The following is a 19,189-nucleotide window of genomic DNA, read 5'->3' as shown; positions in this document are numbered from 1 at the left end:
ATTTTATGGTTGATTCTTAAGGAGAAGGATGGGGGACAAGAAGGTAAAAGAACATTATAAAGAGTATTACAGATCATTGCTGGGCCAAAGAGAGGAGGGAGTGTATGATGCCTGCTGGCCACCTTCCTCTCCTAGCCCTTTCCGGTAATCATTGGAGAGGGTTTGTTGATGGTAGACACCTTGCAGTACTAGGAGACTGATACACCTCGATTGGCCAGTATTTCCATAACAGACTGTCTCAGCTCAGTCTAGGCCCATTGTTGGGCACATCAGGCAGATATTAATGCCTGTTGTGTCACAGGACCTAAGAAAGAGTTAACTACTTTAGAGTCCATCCATAGAAGTATACCAAGTTTTCATCAGTTTCTCCTATCCCTTGTAAGGCCTCATGATATAATGACCATTTGGGGAGAGGGTTCATTTTGTTTTCAGTGTTTTGCTACATGTAACCAGATATTGGTGTGTTACCTTAACCTGTCTAAACAGATATATAGTACAGGACCTCATGGAAACAGATCTCTACAAGCTCTTGAAGACACAACACCTCAGCAACGACCATATCTGCTATTTTCTTTACCAGATCCTCAGAGGGTTAAAATATATCCATTCAGCTAATGTACTGCACCGTGACCTCAAACCTTCCAACCTGCTGCTCAACACCACCTGTGATCTCAAGGTCAGCTGGGTTATTTACTCTTCGGGTGATATATGTTGGAAAAACTCTTTCACCGGGGCATATTTATGTTGTCATCCGTACTTAAAATCATACCAGAAATTAAATGAAAACATTTTTATAGCTTAAAAGCAAAAAAAAATAATGCAAATAAAGAGTGCTGGTCCTCTTCTTCATTCCATTGTTCCTCCTCTCCAGAGGTAACCACTATAACACATTGGTGTGTTTTCTTCCAAAGTTTTTGCTATGCTCTTACATGTATGTGTATGTTTATGCTTACATACATAAAAGCAGGATCATGTGCATTATGTGTAAGTTTAAAAATCATCCATTTCATTGGTAATCTTTTTATTCAGTAAGTTATATACAAAGAATGCTCAGAAAGGGATGTCTGGGTGGCTCAGTTGTTAAGCATCTGACTTCAACTCAGGTCATGCTCTCATGTTTCACGAGTTTGAGTCCCTCATTGGGTGAGCTCAAGCCTCGCTTCTGGTGAACATGAGCCCTGCTTTGGGTAAAACATGAGCCCCACTTTGGGTGAGCCCCACCTCCCTCCCTTCCTCCCTCTCTCTCTCTTTCTCTCTATCCCTCACTCACTTGCACCTTCTCTCAAAACAAAACAAAACAAAAACAACAGAAAAAAACCCACACTCAAAAAACAGCACCAAACTTAACCTTAATGACTTTAATACCTAAATAACGTATTCCCAACAAATAGGGAAGCCCTAGATCCTTATAGTCCTCAGAATTCTCTTAAAAATGGGCAGCATTTGTGTACATATATTTCTATTTTAATAGTAGAACTAATAAATAAGGAGGGAAATCTACAGATGCATTAGATATGATAAAAAGGCATGTGAATTCAAGAAGACCTAGATAAATGGAAGGATATGCCATGTTTATGGATTGATTGCAAGACTTAATCTTGTTTAGATGGCATTGCTTCCCAAATTGGTCTACATAGTCAGGGTGACTGTGTCAAAGCTCCAGGTGGCTTTTTTGCAGAAATGGGCAGGCTGGTCCTGAAATGTGTATGGAAGTTTGAGAGACCCAAAATAGCCAAAATAATCTTAATGAAAGAGCAAAGTTGGAGAGCTCACATTTCTTGCTTTCAAAACTTACTACAAAGCTTTTGTATTCAAGACCCTGTGATATTTGGCATAAGAATGGGCATTATAGATCAATGGAATAAGATTGAGAGTTAATAAATAAACCCATATGTTTATGATGGTTTTTGGTGAGAGTGCCAAGATCATTTTTTTCAAAAAAAATGGTACTGGGACAATTGGATATATACTCCTACCATGTACAAAAACTAACACAAAACAGATCAAAGACCTAAATTTAAGAGCTAAACTGGAATAGGCTTGGAAAACATAGGAGTGAGTTTTTGCAGTCTTGCATTAGGCAAATCCTATTAGACATGACACCAAAAGCAAAGGCAACAAAAGGGGGAAAATTAGATTTCATCTAGATTAGGAACCTGTTTTATAAAGTAAACCATCAGGAGGGGCACCTGGGTGCCTCAGTCGGTTAAACATCTGACTTTGACTCAGGGCAAGATCTCACAGTTCTTGAGTTTGAGCCCTGTGTTGGGCTCTATGCTGACAGCTCAAATCCCGGAGCCTGCTTTGGATTCTATGTCTCCCTCTCTGCCCCTTCCCACCTCTCAAAAATAAATAAACATTAAATAAATAAATAATAAAATTTTATTTTAAAAAAATTTTTTTTACATTTATTTATTTTTGAGAAACAGAGTGAAACAAAGCATTAGTGGGGGAGGGGCAGAGAGAGAAGGAGACACAGAATCCGAAGCAGTCTCCAGGCTCTGAGCAAGCGGTCAGCACAGAACCTGATGCGGGGCTCGAACCCGCAAACTGTGAGATCATGACCTGAGCTGAAGTCAGACGCTCAACCACCTGAGCCACCTAGGCACCCCAGTAAATAATATAATTTTTAAAAAGTAAACCACTAAGAAAGGGAAAAGACAACCCACAAAATGAGAGAAAATATTTGTAAATCATGTGTCTATAGACACTTTTATCTATAATATATGAAAAGCTCTTACAACTCAACAATAAAAGATAAATAGCCCAGTTTAATATAGGGCAAAGGATTTGAATAGACATTTCTCTAAAGAAGTTGTACATATGGCCAATAAGTACATGAAAAGATGCTTGGAATCCTGAGTCAGTAGGGAAATGCAAGTCAAAACCACAACGAGATAACCATTTGTGCACACTAGGATGGCTGTAATCAAGAAGTCAGATGGTAAGTGTTGGTGAGGATTCCACTTGTAGGTGTATATCTAAGTAAAATGAAAATGTGTCCACCCAAAAAGTAGCATACAAATATTTAAAGTGGCATAATAGTCCAAAAGTGGAAATAATTTGAATGTCCATATGATGATGAATAAATAAAATGTGATAGATTCAGGGGGACCTGGGTGACTTGGTTGGTCAAACCTCTGGCCCTTGATTTTGGCTCAGGTCATGTCCCTGTTTGTGAGATTGAGCCCCAAGTCAGGCTTCACACTGACAGCCTGGGGCCTACTTAGGATTCTCTCTCCCCCTCCCCTGCTCTCTCTTTCTCTCTCAAAAAAAGTTTTTAAAAAATGTGGTAGATCCATACAATGGAATAAAAAGGAATAGAGTGCTGATACATGCTACAGTGTGGATGAATCTTGGGAAATTGTTATGTAAATGAAAGAAGCCAGTCATAAAAGGCCACATACTGTGTGGTTCTATTTATGTGAAGTGTCTAGAATAGACAAATATATAGCAACAGGAAGTGGATTAGTGGTTGCCTAGGGCTGGTGGGACTGGGGAGGAATAGGCAGATTAATGTGTACAAGATTTCTTCTTGTGGTTACAGAAATGTTCTAAAATTGATTGGTGGTAACAGTTGTGTAACCCTGTGATTTTAACACCAAAAACTATTCAATTGTATGCCTTAAGTTATGGGTGAATCATATGGTATGTGAATTATATCTCAATAAAGCTGTTTAAAAAGTGCATTTAGATGTAGAGCAATGATCATTTCTTGTACTTCAGTTTAATAGACATTCCTGTGAGAAGCCCTTAAGTTGTACCTAGCAAGGGAGAGGGGGGAATGTCTGTTTCTGCAATCTCAGACCTGATAGGTGAGAAGTCTGATAAACAATAGATGATTGTAATAATATCTGCTGTAACTGAGATACTGAAAAGAATAGTATACAGATACAAAGGAGAGAGTTGGGTTCTGTCTGGGGCTTTGAGAGGTATCTGGAAGAAGGTGGCATCCATGCTGGCCTTCCAAAGATGAGCAGGCTTTCAGTAAGGGAGTGGCTATCTTCGGTATAGGGTATCGTAGAAAGTCATTGGATGCTAGCTGGTGATATTGGTTGGAAGTAGATCATGGAGAACCTTCTGGAACTGTCTGAAAAAGGGCAGTGAGTTCTGTTACTAGGTGGTCAGATAGCTTATTTGCTATCATTGAATGTTTAAAACAGGGTGCCCAACATTCTGTGAGATGTGGTAGAGGGTGGCTTCCTACATTAGATACAGTTGGGTTAGACTCTGTCATCTCTTGGGATCCTACAGTTAGATTAATATACTTCTTACATGGGGTGTAACCAGATCCTTTCCATGTATCTATGTATGTAACTATAAAAGCCAGGTGGGCACAAAAGGAATGAAGCTGCTTGTAGGAATGGCCACACTTCGTTGGCTCTTAGTGATTTTCTTGAAAAATAGTATTTTTATGTCTCTTCCTACTTTTCTTTTTTTCTTTCTATTTCTTACCATCACAACTCTGTTATGACAGATTATTTTTGTTTTGGGAGAAACATTCTCTAGTATTTTCAGTATATAATATTTCTGGGGAAAAAAGACAAAAACAAACAGAATCAGACTACTTTGTTGTCTCTTCATTGTTTGTGGGCCTGTCTTTACCTAGGGCCATTTTATTCTCTGCTCACCAAAATTTACACCCACATTAATATATCTGTGTTGTTGGCCATCTGCACAACCCAAGTATTGTTTTCAAAACCCAGTGTAACACAGAGACTCAGAAATACAATAAGATAATTAAGATATTTCAGCAGTACAGTTCACCCACATTTTGAAATGTTCATATGGGGTTTGATTCATTCACATAGGTATAAATAATCAGGAGAGAATCTCATTTGTAAAGATGAGTACGATATGTCCTCCGTTTTGTCCTGTTGAACATGTCCAAAGGGCAGGGTAGGGCATAGTGGCAGTTCAGGTGTATACATGAGGGTTGAAAGAGCACAAGTGGGGAAGAGGGTCTTTTCTGCTTGAGCTCTGAAATCACTGTATATCCATCACATCCTCAGTACCTTCCAGTAATCATGTTGCCTATACCACAAGCTCCTGTGCTTAGAAAGTTTGTAACCTGTGATCTTTTTTTTTTTTTAATTTTTTTAATGTTTTATTTATTTTTGAGACAGAGACAGAACGTGAGCAGGGGAGGGGCAGAGAGAGAGGGAGACACAGAATCCGAAGCAGGCTCCAGGCTCCGAGCTGCCAGCACAGAGCCGGACGCAGGGCTCAAACCCACGGACTGTGAGATCATGACCTAAGCCAAAGCCGGACGCTTAACCGACTGAGCCACCCAGGCGCCCCTGTAACCTGTGATCTTACTCATCTCTTGTTACTTAGGGTTTTCTGAAATATCAAGTGGACAGTTATATATGTCATTTCTTCCTTTTTCCATTGGCTTCTCTGTTACTAAAGTATTTTCTACTCTTGAGCCCTCAGGATATCAGCTATTATCAATGTCTTAGACCTTTAACTTTTGACTCCTACCAGTCAAGGGCAACAGCAGTTAAGACTTCTTTTTCTGCTTCCATAAACATACTTCGCACTTGTTATCTAAAACCTTGAGACAAGAAGATGTTGACCTCTTAGAACCCTTCTGGAAGCCTCTCTTATAGACTCCCTCTTTATTTCTTAGGGCCACAGAAACACAAGGGTCATAGATCCTGTTTGGAGATTCTGCTAACATATTTCTAATGGAATTTCCAGGGGAATGAGGTCTCTAGCAGTCTCTGTCCTTGATGTTTGCTAGACTGACCCCACAGAAATCCTAGTTAAGAGTCCCAGGATCACAGTGTTTGTGGTTCTGGGTATGCTTCGGAAAGAGGACTCTGGAACATATGAAATGAAATCTATCCTTGGGGCTTCCTTTGCTTAACGAAAATCTCTGTTTAAACAGCCCAAAAAGTAGCCAGGTAATAGTGCTATAGGTCATTTTGTTTCTTGTACCATATCCCACTGGTCTATATCTTCCTTTGTATGGAATTACAAAAAAATTTTTTAATAGCCTTGGTAATTTTTTGGTTAATGCCGTGTAAATTTGGCTAGTCTTCAGTGTTGTGGCATTAACTTTTTTTTTTTTTAATCGTATGAGCATTTCATAGATGACCGTGAATGTAGTTGTGGCATCTTTTAGAGCTCTAAACCCCACATCTCTCTCTTTATTTTTTAAATTGTAACCAGTAATTTTTTGAGAGCCTGCTTTTCTATGCCCTGTACTAGGTGTGGGGGATGCAAATAATACAACAAAATTACCCTTAACACCAACTCACTAATCTGAAAATTTGTAACTAAAGTAAAGGGATTAAACATTTTTCCTGTCTTTCCACTGGGATTTGTGCATCAGGGTATACAGTTCCAGTTGAGAATGCCAGATAATAAATGCAGAAGAAATAATAAAATCAGAAAAGTCCCCATTTTGCAACTTCCAATGAAATAATTGGTTTGTGCAATATAACCCATGGCTTATATGCTCACCTTGCTCAGACTCTGAACACCCTGGGCAGACTGCTGCTGCCTCCCCGCATGAACGCCCTCTTCACCTCACACATAGACCATGTCCTGATCTGGGGCTCCCTTTTAACTCTACTTGGGTGCTACCTACCCCACTGGGCTGCTAAGGTTCTCCCAACACCACAGAGACCCTTAATGTCACATGACCCCCCCACCAGAAAAAAAAAAAAAAAAAAGTTTAGGACTGGATTTCCTCGAGGAAGATGAGGAAGAACAACTGCACCTTTAGTTTTAATTCTAAGAAAATAAATGTATTGCATATTGCAGCATTCAGCATGATAGGCTTATTTTGTCTTTCCTAGTAAAGGAATGCTTGTAATTCCAGTTTTTAATTATCCCTCTTTTAGGGGTGGGGAGAGAATATGAGTGGGGAGGGGAAAAGGGAGAGAGAGAATCTTAAGCAGGCTTGATGCCCAGCATGGAGCCCAACACAGGGCTATATCTCAGAGCCATGCATGACCTGAGCCAAAATCAAGAATCAGTCACTTAATTGAGCCACCCAGGCAACCCTTCCCTTCCTTAATATTGCCACTTTGAATGGTGTAATTTTACTAACATTAATTATTTAACATAAGATTTAACCCTGTTAACTGAACCTTGATTTTTTTATTAAAAATTTTTAAGGTTTGTTTATTTTTCTTTTTTTTTTTTTTTTTTAATTTTTTTTCAACGTTTATTTATTTTTGGGACAGAGAGAGACAGAGCATGAATGGGGGAGGGGCAGAGAGAGAGGGAGACACAGAATCGGAAACAGGCTCCAGGCTCCGAGCCATCAGCCCAGAGCCTGACGCGGGGCTCGAACTCACGGACCGCGAGATCGTGACCTGGCTGAAGTCGGACGCTTAACCGACTGCGCCACCCAGGCGCCCCTAATGTTTGTTTATTTTTGAGAGAGAGGGCAGGGGAGGGGCAGAGAGATGGAGACAGAGAATCGGAAGCAGGCTTTGTGCTGACAGCGGAGAACCCGATGCAGGGCTCAAACCCATGAACAGTAAGAGCATTGTGACCTGAGCTGAAGTTGGATGCTTAGCCAACAGAGTCACCTGGGCACCCCTTGATTTTTATTTTTTAAGAGATTATCAGTAATTCAGATATTGTAAAAAAAAAAAAAAAAAAAAAAAAAAAAAGGTCACTCTTAGAGTATCTGTCAATCCATCCCAGTTGTGCTTCCTATAAACATTTAAGGCATTTATTGACCAAATGTCAAGAGTCCTCCATTAACAATTAAGTCAACAAGTAAGTAAGTTAAGTGTTGCCTTTCTCTGGGGACTTAATTCTGTTTTAGCTGAGGAGATGGGCATATGCAAAGCTAACTATCATAGACTTTATGATGTATTTTATTTAAAAAAAAATTTTTTTTTAACGTTTATTTATTTTTATTTTTTTTTTTAAATTTTTTTTTCAACGTTTTATTTTATTTTTGGGACAGAGAGAGACAGAGCATGAACGGGGGAGGGGCAGAGAGAGAGGGAGACACAGAATCAGAAACAGGCTCCAGGCTCCGAGCCATCAGCCCAGAGCCTGACGCGGGGCTCGAACTCACGGACCGCGAGATCGTGACCTGGCTGAAGTCGGACGCTTAACCGACTGCGCCACCCAGGCGCCCCTAACGTTTATTTATTTTTGAGACAGAGAGAGACAGAGCATGAACGGGGGAGGGTCAGAGAGAGGGAGACACAGAATCTGAAACAGGCTCCAGGCTCTGAGCTGTCAGCACAGAGCCTGACGCGGGGCTTGAACTCACAGACCGCGAGATCATGACCTGAGCCGAAGTCGGCCGCTTAACCGACTGGCCACCCAGGCGCCCCTATGATGTATTTTAATATACCTCTAACAGTATTAGAGGAGTTCAGAAGAGTGAGCAGTCAGCTCTTGGGCAGGTTTGGTGTTGATTTTTGGGAAACTTCTCAGAAGAGCTAACTTTCAAGCTGAGGGTTTAGGGTACAGGAATGGCATGGATAGGGCACTCAGGAGAGGTCATTGTATAGTCAGATCATAGAAGCAGGTGTAGTCTGGAGTCTATAGGAGCAGATGTGGGCAGGAGAATATGATGGGAGAGATGAGATCAGGAAGGTAGTTTGGTGGCAGCATATGAATGGTCTTAAAAGTCACACTTAAAGAATTTGGGTTTCGTTCAATAGACAGAAGGGATTGGTTCAAGATGTTTGAGCCAGAAAGGTGACTTATATTTTAGAAACAACATTTAGGCAGGAATTTAGAGGATGAATTAGCTTACAGGTGGGTAAAGTCTAGTTTCCCTAATTCCCAGACAAATTAAACTGAATCTCAACTAAGGCCATGGCAGTCAAGATGTAGAAGCAGCCAATTCGAGAGCCACTTTATGAGGTTTCAGGTTCAGTTGCCATTTCACATTTGCCCAGCTAGATTCTTCACAGTGTTGCTCTGGCTTTCCCCAGGTCTTTCCATGGTTAGCATCTCTTTGGTGTCCCAGTATCGCTTCAACAGGGCCTCCTCAAAGACTGCCTATCCCATCACAAGCACTGTGTCCACTACCACTCTGTTAGCTGTTTTTGCTTTGTAACAAATAACCTAGAGAAAGTGGTCTAAAACAATAATTATGTGTTAGCTTCTAGTTTCTGTGGGTCAGGAATTTAGCCAAGGGGTAGCAGTGATGGCTGCTCTCTACTTTCATATATGGACCTCAGCTAGAAGACACAGAGGTAGGGGCTGGAATCCTCTTGCATACCTGGCAATTGATACTGGCTGTCACCTGGATCACCCACATGTAGCCCACATGTCCTAGGTTTCTTCCTGAGGTGGCCAGAGGGTTCCAAATTCCCCAGTAGAAAGAGCGCCAGATGGAAACCATGTTGCATTTTATGATGTAGCCTCAGAAGTCACATAGTATCACTTTCACTATATTCTCTTGGTTCAGGCTGTTACAAAGGTTTGCCCAGATTCAAGAGGAGGGAAGATGGACCCTACCCTCTTGATACAAGTTCAAAGACCTTATAAGAAGAGCATGGAGGATGGGTTTTAGTGGTATGGTCCTCTTTAGAAAATAAGTCTGCCTTATCTATGAATTTTTTATATTCTGGCTTTCTGAATCTATTTGGGACTTATTTTTTGATTCAACTAGCCAGTGAAAAGCTATGTATCAAGTCTGAACCCATCTAATCTGTGTGACACCAGGCATAGGAGGTGGTGAAGGATCTGTGGCCATGGTCTGGAGCCTGTGCTGGTTTTGTTCTGCTGACAAGATGCATATACTCTGCACAATTCAAAATGTGGCTTTTAGGTGTCCCATCTATACAGCAGAAAGCAGACTGGTGAGCTTTGGTTGAATTTAAATCAGATGAAGTGTTAGCCTTGAAAAAAAGAGAAACTATGGGTCATAGATAGGTTCAAAAATTCAAGCCACAGAATTGAAATGGATTGGTGGTGGGATAACATGGCAAGTGGTGGCTCTAAATGGCTTAGAGGACTTGCCTCTGGATATAAGAAGAAATCAGTCATTAGTTGCTTCTCTGAGTTGGAAATCATGCCACAAATAGGACCATGTTGCTAGTGAGAACCTCCTGTGCATGGTTACTGGGAAGCCCTCCTGCAGTTCATGTCACTGGAATTGATAGAAAATGCTGGAAAGAAACAAACCGGTTGCCAGGTACATTGAAAGCCTAAGACCAGCCAGGCCAAAGTTACAATTTCCTGTGATCCCACATACAAGCTTATGGCCATACCTCATCCAGATTCTCTGACAGGCCCATAACTATTAGGAGTATAATGGCATTGATTGACAAGCAAGCCATCTTTGAAAGGTAAGGTTGGTACTTACGGTGAAAGTCACCTAAACTGAAGTTAATGAGTGTACAATGGCCAGAGTTGGCTGTCAGCTATGGAGTAGGACCCAGGATTTCCTCACTATGCAACTCTGAGAGTACACCTAGAAAATGGCCTATGGAAGAGCAAATAGAGAAGCAATTACGATAGTTGTTCCTTTTGAAGATACATGTTGATGGAGATTATGCAGCACAGATACTTAACTCTTACCAGAGATACCATGTGGTGATACCAGTGTCCAAAGCTAGAGGAAGGCATCTGTGAAGTAGATGGAAGCTTTCTGAACCTTTCCTAATTATTGAAACACTAAACTATGGGATATTTGAGCAGAGATTGTTGTCCATCCATTTAAGTCCTATGAGTATCTCAAGCATGTCCTTTCCTCCTCATTTCCATTTTTATGGCCTGAGCTCAGGCCCTTATAATTTCTTAGCCAAATTAAAGCAGTAAGCCTCCAAAGCAATCTGTTTGCCAGGCTGCTTTGTACTGTACTCTGGCCTGTCTTTATTAATATGTCTCTTTCTTAGGTTAGTTCCCCAGATGTCAAGGAATTAAAATATCCTGCAATTATATGGGTCTAAGTATAGTTGGCCCTTGAACAGCACAGGGATTAGGGGCACCGATTTGCCCCCCCCCCACACACACACAGTCAAAAATCTGCATATAACTATTGACTCCTCCAAAATTTAATAGCCTTCTGTTGACCAGAAGGAAGCTTTAACTGATAACATCAACAGTCAATTAAACATATACTTTGTGTTATATGTATTATATACTGTATTCCTGTAATAATACCTAACTTAATTTTTTTGATATTTCTAGGCTGTGTGGTTTCATCTGTGAGTTTTTTCAAATTGCTGCAAATCTGCAAAAAAATTTCCAATATATTTATTGAAAAACATTCCATGTATGTGAACAGACTTGCACAGTTCAAACCCATGCTGTTCAAGGGTCAACTGTATTCTATAGTTATATAGTAGAATGCTATACTATTTGTATAGTACTTTACAGATATTTTATATGTTGGAGTTTGGAGTAGCACTAAAGTATTGGATGACCAGATGATGAAGGTACTTTTGTGAGTCAGGAGAAATTAGAAGCTGGATATTTACCTAAAAAAAGATTCATCTTTTGTATATGAGACATCTTTTAAGGCTTTGGGAGTGGATTTGAATACATGGAAGGGAGAGAAGTGGAAAAAATCTTTGGAAGGACCTGCATTTGTGGAACAGGTGGAAGAATAGCAGGAAGTGAAATCTAAGAAACAAGACAAATGTGAGTCAAGGTGATCTGACAGTGTGATGATCCTGGAAATGCCAGCAGGAGATGGCCAGAGAAAGGACCCTGGACAGTTTCTGGTAACTTCAGAACAGTTTTTGTCAAGTGACATAAGCAAGATTACTGTGGGATAAGCAGATAATGAAAGGTGAGGACAGATTCCTGTAACCTGTTCCTCATCTCCAACTTTGGATAGTCATCACTGCCTCTCAGGTTGTTGTAAAGATTAAATAAGAATGAATACATAGAATTCCCAACAAAGTATCTGCCACATAGGAGTGGCAGCAACTACTTACCATCATCATTATTGCTATTGTCTGATCTTTTTTTTTTTTTTTTTTTAAATTTTTTTTTCAATGTTTATTTATTTTTGGGACAGAGAGAGACAGAGCATGAACTGGGGAGGGGCAGAGAGAGAGGGAGACACAGAATCGGAAACAGGCTCCAGGCTCTGAACCATCAGCCCAGAGCCCGACGCGGGGCTCGAACTCACTGACCGCGAGATCGTGACCTGGCTGAAGTCGGACGCTTAACCGACTGCGCCACCCAGGCGCCCCTATTGTCTGATCTTTTGATATTAATTTCATTAGAATCTCTAAGGTGTCCCATTTTTTTCTCTCTTAGATCTGTGACTTTGGCTTGGCCCGCGTTGCAGATCCAGACCATGATCACACAGGGTTCCTGACGGAGTACGTAGCCACACGTTGGTACCGGGCTCCAGAAATTATGTTGAATTCCAAGGTAAGGATCAGGTTTGCATAGAAAGAAAACCAGGAAGCAAAAGAATTTTGGAAGCCTGTGTCTACTTAGGTTGAGGCTTGGCCTGTCTGGCCCAGAATGAAGGTGCTGTCTTAATCTCTAGGTCAGCATTGAACTTCTGGGCCCTGGATTTTGACCTCTCTACCTCAGCTGAAGTAGTGCTGATGTGTTATAGAGTTGGAAGGTGTGTGTGCCTGTCTGGTCACTGTTAACAATAAATGATCTTTGTCCTAGCCTTTGGTCAGCTCTCCTGAAGTCCTCCCTATGGCAGCTTTTATAGTTGCTCCTGCCACTGCTGAGTGCAGGCTAGGGTGGCTATGTTAGAGGTTCTCCTATAGTATGTAGTTTTCCGAAAGTGGACCAGTGCTGTCCTGTACAGGTCAGATTTTGTCTAATGAAGAATGTCTCTTCAGCAAAATTATACCATAGTTTGAAGAAAGGTGTGGAAAGAATAGGAACTACTATGGATTCTTAAAAAAGTAAGAAAAAGTGAAGTATATCTTTGTTAGGTTTATAAACCAGGTGGCAAGCATTGAAGGCTGCTATGGAGATTGAGATTCAGTATTTTTAATATATCATTTGCAAATAATATATGAATGAAGTGTCATATTTGAGAAAGTAAGTGGGCCCGACATACTTTTACATCCAATACTTCAAATTAGGAGATTTTGAACTTAATTCCTCTGTTGGTTTGCAAACTGCCCCAGTACAAGGTGGGCAAGGAGAAACTGAAGAGGCAGAGCACTCCAAATTGGTCATGGCAGTTTTAAGAAGTAAAGGAACTTATTACAAGTTTTGTCTTGGGCAGCTAGCTGCAAGGTGAATAGATCTCCGCACTCACCTACCAAAACTTAAAAGTTTATGTCCAGGCCTTAACTGGCTGTATCACATATGCTGCCCAGATGGTCCGAACAATAGTTCTCTCCCAGCTACATCCTTGAAAATGGCGCCACTGTGGTAACAGTGGGCAGAGCGTGTATCCCAAGGAATAGGGGAGGGAGCGAGGAGCCTCCTGTTGTCCAGGTTCAGCTCAAGGGTCAGCTGTTAGTCACATTGTCTTGATGACCTCCTTCAGCACCGTCTACTGTTAATGTAATGTTAAGATACATGAAAAAAAGCAATAAAAGTAGACATTGGGCCTTGTGTCTCAGCTCTAGGAACCAGAAATCCACCCAGGAAGCTTAAAGGGAATTAATTAGCCCATGGGGTTTATTCTCTTCCTCCATCGTTTATAAATAGAAGGGCTTGAGATGAACACTAAGTTGCTTTGTGAGGAAATGGAATTTGTTTAAAGCAGTTAGTTATTCTTGATATACATTTGTTCAGTTAAGTTATAAAAGTAAATTGCATTAAAATAAATTCCATTATAAAGAAAGATTTGGTGTAACAGATGTTTCAGAGAAGAAAATGTCGTGTTGATTCTTATAATTCTGTATTACACATAATCCCAAATAGTAGGTTCTTTCTTTGGACTGGCCATGTGACAGCCATTCCAAACCAGAAGCATTTGCATGCACGTGTGCAGTGCCTGCTGGTTGTAAGGGAGAGCTGTCGGTGTGTTTTTTATCCTGGTGCCTTCATGGTCTTGCAGCCTCCATTCCAACTTGAGATGACTCTACTGTCTTCACCCTCCAGAGGGAAATAACTGATGTGGCCTCTGTTCCACAAGGTGCCCAGCACTTCCTGCTTGTAGAGTTAACTATAATCAAAACTGAGTGTGAATTATTTTTTATTTATAACACCTCTAGACTGAGAATGTTACTTCTAGTGCTCTATTCATTTTTTTATTATTATTAATTTAGAACAATTTTCAAACCCTTACAAGAATTGAGAGTACAGTGAACACCCATATACCCCTTCCCTAGGTTCACCAGCTATTAACATCTTACTACTCCCTTGCTAGCTTTTGTCTCTGCCTGCCTCTCTCCCTCCCTCCCTTCTCTGTTTCTTTTGTCAAACTTTTTGGCACTTCACAACATAAACTGCTTTACTACTAGACCCTTTGGGGCATACTGATACTCATTAAAGGGGGAGAGTGTTCTTTCCCCACAGTCATAGTACCCTTAGCACACTGAGACAACCAGCATTAATTCAGTGATATCCCAGTTATCCCACCCAAAAGTTCTTTACAGCTGTTTTTGTCTTATTTTCACTCTGTGATCTAATCAAGTTTTGTGCGTTGTGCTCACTCTAGAACATTCCTCCCACCCTTTCTGTCTTCTTCATGACCTTCAATGCTTTGCAGAGTACAGACTGGTTCCTTAGGATTCAGTTTAGGTCACACTTTTCTGGCGGGAAGCCCGCAGGTTCTTGGAACTCATGTGTACGGAGCTCATGTTTCCCAGCAGGCTTACCAGGGTGGTGTTTCCCTTGGTGACTCCTGGTCTCTATCACTTATATTGGGGGTGGCAAAATGGTAATTTTCCAAATATATTGTTCCTTCTACACTAATCTGTTGCCATTTTTCTTTGAAGAGCTTTCTCTTTTTTTCTTTCTCTTCCTATGTCTCCCACCTTTGTTTTTAAAACATTATTATAGGGGCACCTGGGTGGGTGGCTCAGTCAAGCGTCTGACTCTTGATTTCAGCTCAGGTCATGATCTCGCAGTTTCGTGAGTTTGGAGCCTGCTTGAGATTCTCCCTCTTTCTCTCACAGTCACACAGTCTCTCTCAAAATAAACTTTTAAAAAAGCCATTATTATGGATTCATGAAATATGTGCTGTCCATTATCACCTTTTTATTTTTATACTTCTGTCGTCTCCATTTTGACAGGCTAGAGTGCTCTATGTGTGTGTGTGTAACATTTTATTTTCATAGCTTCCCACTTGCAAGAAAAGTATAAGGCAGTAGTTCTCAAACATTCAAGCCCCAAGACCCCTTCACTTTCTTAAAAAGTATCAAAGATCCTAAGCAAGATTTGTCTATGTGGGGTCTGTCCATCAGTATTTGCTATATAGAAATTAACACTAAGACTTTTAAAAAGTATTAATTTCTAAATAATAATAAACCTACTGCTTGTTAACATAAGTTTTATTTATAAAAAGTGTGTTTACTTTCCACCACAAAAACATTTTAGTTAGAAGAGGGGCGTTCTTTTCATTTTTGCAAATTTCATGTGGCCTAACAGACCATTGCTGGAATCTCACCTGGTTCTGCACTCTGTCTGTCCAGTAGGTTGATTTGGTTTAAGTCCAAGAAAAAGAGGCTTCACACAGATATGTAGTTGGGAAAGGGGGTATGTATGTTAGTCTTTTCAGCTTCTGTGGCTGTTCCTTTTTGATACTACACTGAAACTCAACAAAATGAAAAGTTAATTGTGGAATCTGAAACCATGCCACTGAACTTTTTGTACTGTCTTACTAAAATCCATTGGTCTACCTCACACTCACTGATGCATCCTTTGGAATCAAGCATTTGGAAAATACTAGTTCACTGGGTTATCCAGATCTTCCAGATGTCCTATTTCGTGAATGGTATCCTCTCATGTCATGTAGCATCTGGAAAAATTTTTTGTACACTTGTGAGAGAATGAATGAAAAGGAAAACACCTTAGAAGTACAAAATAATGTCACTCTTCAGATCCTTAGAGGGAAGCCGCATGGGACCCAGGACCACTTGCGAGAACTGGATAAACTTCTGTAATACTTCAGATCCACCTCAGATTCAGACTCACCAGTTCTTTACCCTTTGTCCCATTTGTTTTCTCATTCTCTCTCTATACATGTGTGTGTTTTTTTCCCTCTGAGTCATTTGAGAGTAAGTTGTACATGTTCACCTTTACCCCTAAGCATTTCAGTGTGTATTTCCTTAGAACAGCAATTCTCATGTTCCTGAGGACATTTAGCAGTGTTTGGAGACATTTTCGGTTGTCACAACTGGGAGAGGAATGCTACCTACTGTCCATCAACTAGTTAGAGGTGAGAGATGCTGTTAAACATCCTGCAGTGTGCAGGACAGCCCTCACAGCAAAGGCTTATCCAGCCTAATGTGTCAGTAGTGCCAAGGTTGAGAAACCCTGCCATAGAAGGATGTTCCCTAATATGACCATAGTATAATGATCAAAAGTGAGAAATTTTTTTTAATGGGAAATTTAACACTGGTCCAATATCTACTGCACTGTATATATTCAAATTTTGGATATTGTCTCAATAATCACCTTTATAACTTTTCTCCCCCTCCTCTAGGCTCACACATTGCATTGTTTCTCTAGTCTCTTTTATTTTTTAATTTTTTTTGTTGTTGTTGTTGTGTGTGGTGTTTGTTTGTTTTTTTAGAGAAAGAGAGAGAGCACATGCACAAGCAGAGGAGGGGGAGAGGGAGGGAGAGAGAGAATCTCACACAGGCTCCACACTTAGTGCAGAGCCTGACACAGGGCTCGATCCCATGACCCTGGATGCTCAACCAACTGAGCCACTCAAGTGCCCCTCTCTAGTTTCTTTTAATCTATAATAGTTCCTCAGCCTTTTTTGACCTTGGCCCTTTTGAAGGGTACAGGTTGGTTGACTGTTTTGTAGATGCACCCCAATTTTGTGTCATGTTTTCCGGGCACGAATACCTCAGAAAACTGTTTTGTTCTCAGTGTATTGTATCAGGAGGCATATCTGGTTTATGTCTGTATTGGTGAAGTTCATGTTGATCTTTTGGTTAAATGGTATCCTCTCATTCTCCACCATATAATGGTGATAATTGTGGCTAATTATGACAATTATTATTAGGTCAATAGGAATTTGTGGGGAATACTGTAAGTTGTGTAAGTTCTCTTCATCATACTTGTAACCACTAGTTTTTACCATCCATTGATGATTTTGTAGCTCTATCATTCTTCCTTTGTTTTAGTTCTTTCCATTTATTAATTCATGTTTATTTTATTCAGTGGCTATTCCATAGCTGCCATTCTGTATTTGATGCTTAAATTGTCCCAGATTTTCTAATGGGAGTCACTTTGACATGGTCCCACTAATGTTGAGCATTTCTTTGTTTTTTGGCACTAGATGCTCCAGGCTTACCTCCTAGTACTTTCTCTGTCCCAGACTTGGAGTAGCCATTTCTCCAGGGAGCCCTGGTTCCTTTTAGTTGCTTATTTTTTTGTAAGTTTTTAAGTGTTCCTCTTCATTTAGTTTTGGCCCAAAGCAAAAGTTATTTTGGATTACAAGAATTTTGGGAATAATGACCTTGAAATTCAACCCCATTTTATCATAGCTGTAGATCTGACCATTGTTTGATTTTTGGAAAGTTTTTTTCTCTATTCATTTATCACTATACCAAGCTATCTTTTTTGCACTGTTGTATGATTTAGACATAATTATTCCAAATCTTTTTACAGAGTTCCTTTAAAAGAAAATTTATACCTGGGGCACCTGGGTGGCTCAGTTGGTTAAGGGTCCAACTCTTGGTTTTGGCTCAGGTCATGATTTCATGGTTTGTGACATCGAGCCCTACATCGAGCTCTGTGCTGGCAGTGCGGAGCCTGCTTGGGATTCTCTCTCTCTGCCCCTCCTCTTCTCGCTCTCACTCCCTCTCTCTCTCTCTCTCTCTCTCTCTTTCTCTCTCTCTCTCAAAATGAATAAACTTAAAAAAAAATTATACCTGAAAATTGAATAGAAATATAAAACAAGAAATACGGATTGGTAAAATATGATGGAGCCAGCACATACTCCACCCACCTACCCCCCAACAGAGATCAAGGGTTTTCAGCCTGACTTTTTTGAAAATGATTTTGTAGCAATCATTTGAAAATGTATAAAAATATTCTGGAGGTGTAGCAATGACTCTTCTTTTGAGTTGGTTTCCAGGTTTTCAAAATGAATAAATGGGCCATAGATGTCCTAAAGCAAGGGATGTTACTGCTTTTTCCAGCTTTAACTTACAAGGATTGTTTCTCTCAAATCATTTGAAAAAAGGAATGAAATATACTTTGGAAATTCTCACCTAATAATAAGTTAATCAGTTTTGAAGAGAGTAATAAAATCAAGTAATCTTGGTTGTTAACAGCTTATAAGAAAGATTACTGTTTGTATCTGCATGCTCTCTTCTCTTATTTCTGAATTATAGAACAAAGGAGAAGGTAAAATCCCATGAGCCATGTACCTGTGCTGTTGGAGGATCTCACTTGTCATGTAACATTACATATCCTTCTTAGTCTTTTCTCTCTTCCCACTGCAGGGCTATACCAAGTCCATTGATATTTGGTCTGTAGGCTGCATTCTGGCAGAGATGCTGTCCAACAGGCCCATCTTCCCGGGGAAGCATTATCTCGACCAGCTGAACCACATTCTGGGTAAGATTACTGAACATTTTAGGGGCTAGATTTACTCTGTTCACCTGCCCTAGTTTACATCAGAGGCACATCAGGAAACGAAGAATAGTTTTGACAACTCTTTAATCCAAGATAGATAATGAGTTTTAAATCTTGCTTGACTTCAAATGCTAAGGATCCTTATAAAAACTTGTAAAATAGAATGGTAAGCATGGGGGGACGTGGTGAGGAAACAATTAGTAGGATCTATTCTGCCCCATAGCTAATAGTGTGTGATCAGCCTCCGTGGGTCTTGATAATTAACAGCTAATTATTTTATCTGTTAGGTATTCTTGGATCCCCATCACAGGAAGACCTGAATTGTATAATAAATTTAAAAGCTAGAAACTACTTGCTTTCTCTTCCACACAAAAATAAGGTGCCATGGAACAGGCTGTTCCCAAATGCTGATTCCAAAGGTAAATATTATTTTATTGATTATTTTTCTTAGACCTCACTTTTTGTTTATTTCTTTGTTTTATTGGTTAAATTGTTAGGTCACTAGCCTGAAAAGTTAGCCTGTGGCAATTGGATAATGCCTTATTTAGTG

At 40.2% G+C, this 19,189-nt stretch overlaps 1 protein-coding gene across 1 annotated transcript in view; it reads left to right on the top strand.

Moving 5' to 3' along the window:
• MAPK1 (mitogen-activated protein kinase 1) overlaps positions 1 to 19,189 on the top strand; it is a 110,969-nt gene that overhangs the window by 67,025 nt on the left and 24,755 nt on the right. Inside the window, exons 3-6 of the mRNA XM_047827650.1 lie at positions 487 to 676; positions 12,211 to 12,327; positions 18,507 to 18,621; positions 18,927 to 19,058. Coding sequence (XP_047683606.1) covers positions 487 to 676; positions 12,211 to 12,327; positions 18,507 to 18,621; positions 18,927 to 19,058 — 554 coding nt within the window. The remainder of the gene's footprint in view (positions 1 to 486; positions 677 to 12,210; positions 12,328 to 18,506; positions 18,622 to 18,926; positions 19,059 to 19,189) is intronic.

The sequence above is a fragment of the Prionailurus viverrinus genome, chromosome D3, assembly GCF_022837055.1.
Source record: "Prionailurus viverrinus isolate Anna chromosome D3, UM_Priviv_1.0, whole genome shotgun sequence".
Lineage (NCBI taxonomy): Eukaryota > Metazoa > Chordata > Mammalia > Carnivora > Felidae > Prionailurus > Prionailurus viverrinus.
The sequence above is the reverse complement of the archived record's forward strand: the minus strand, read 5'-3'. Positions and strand labels throughout refer to the sequence as shown.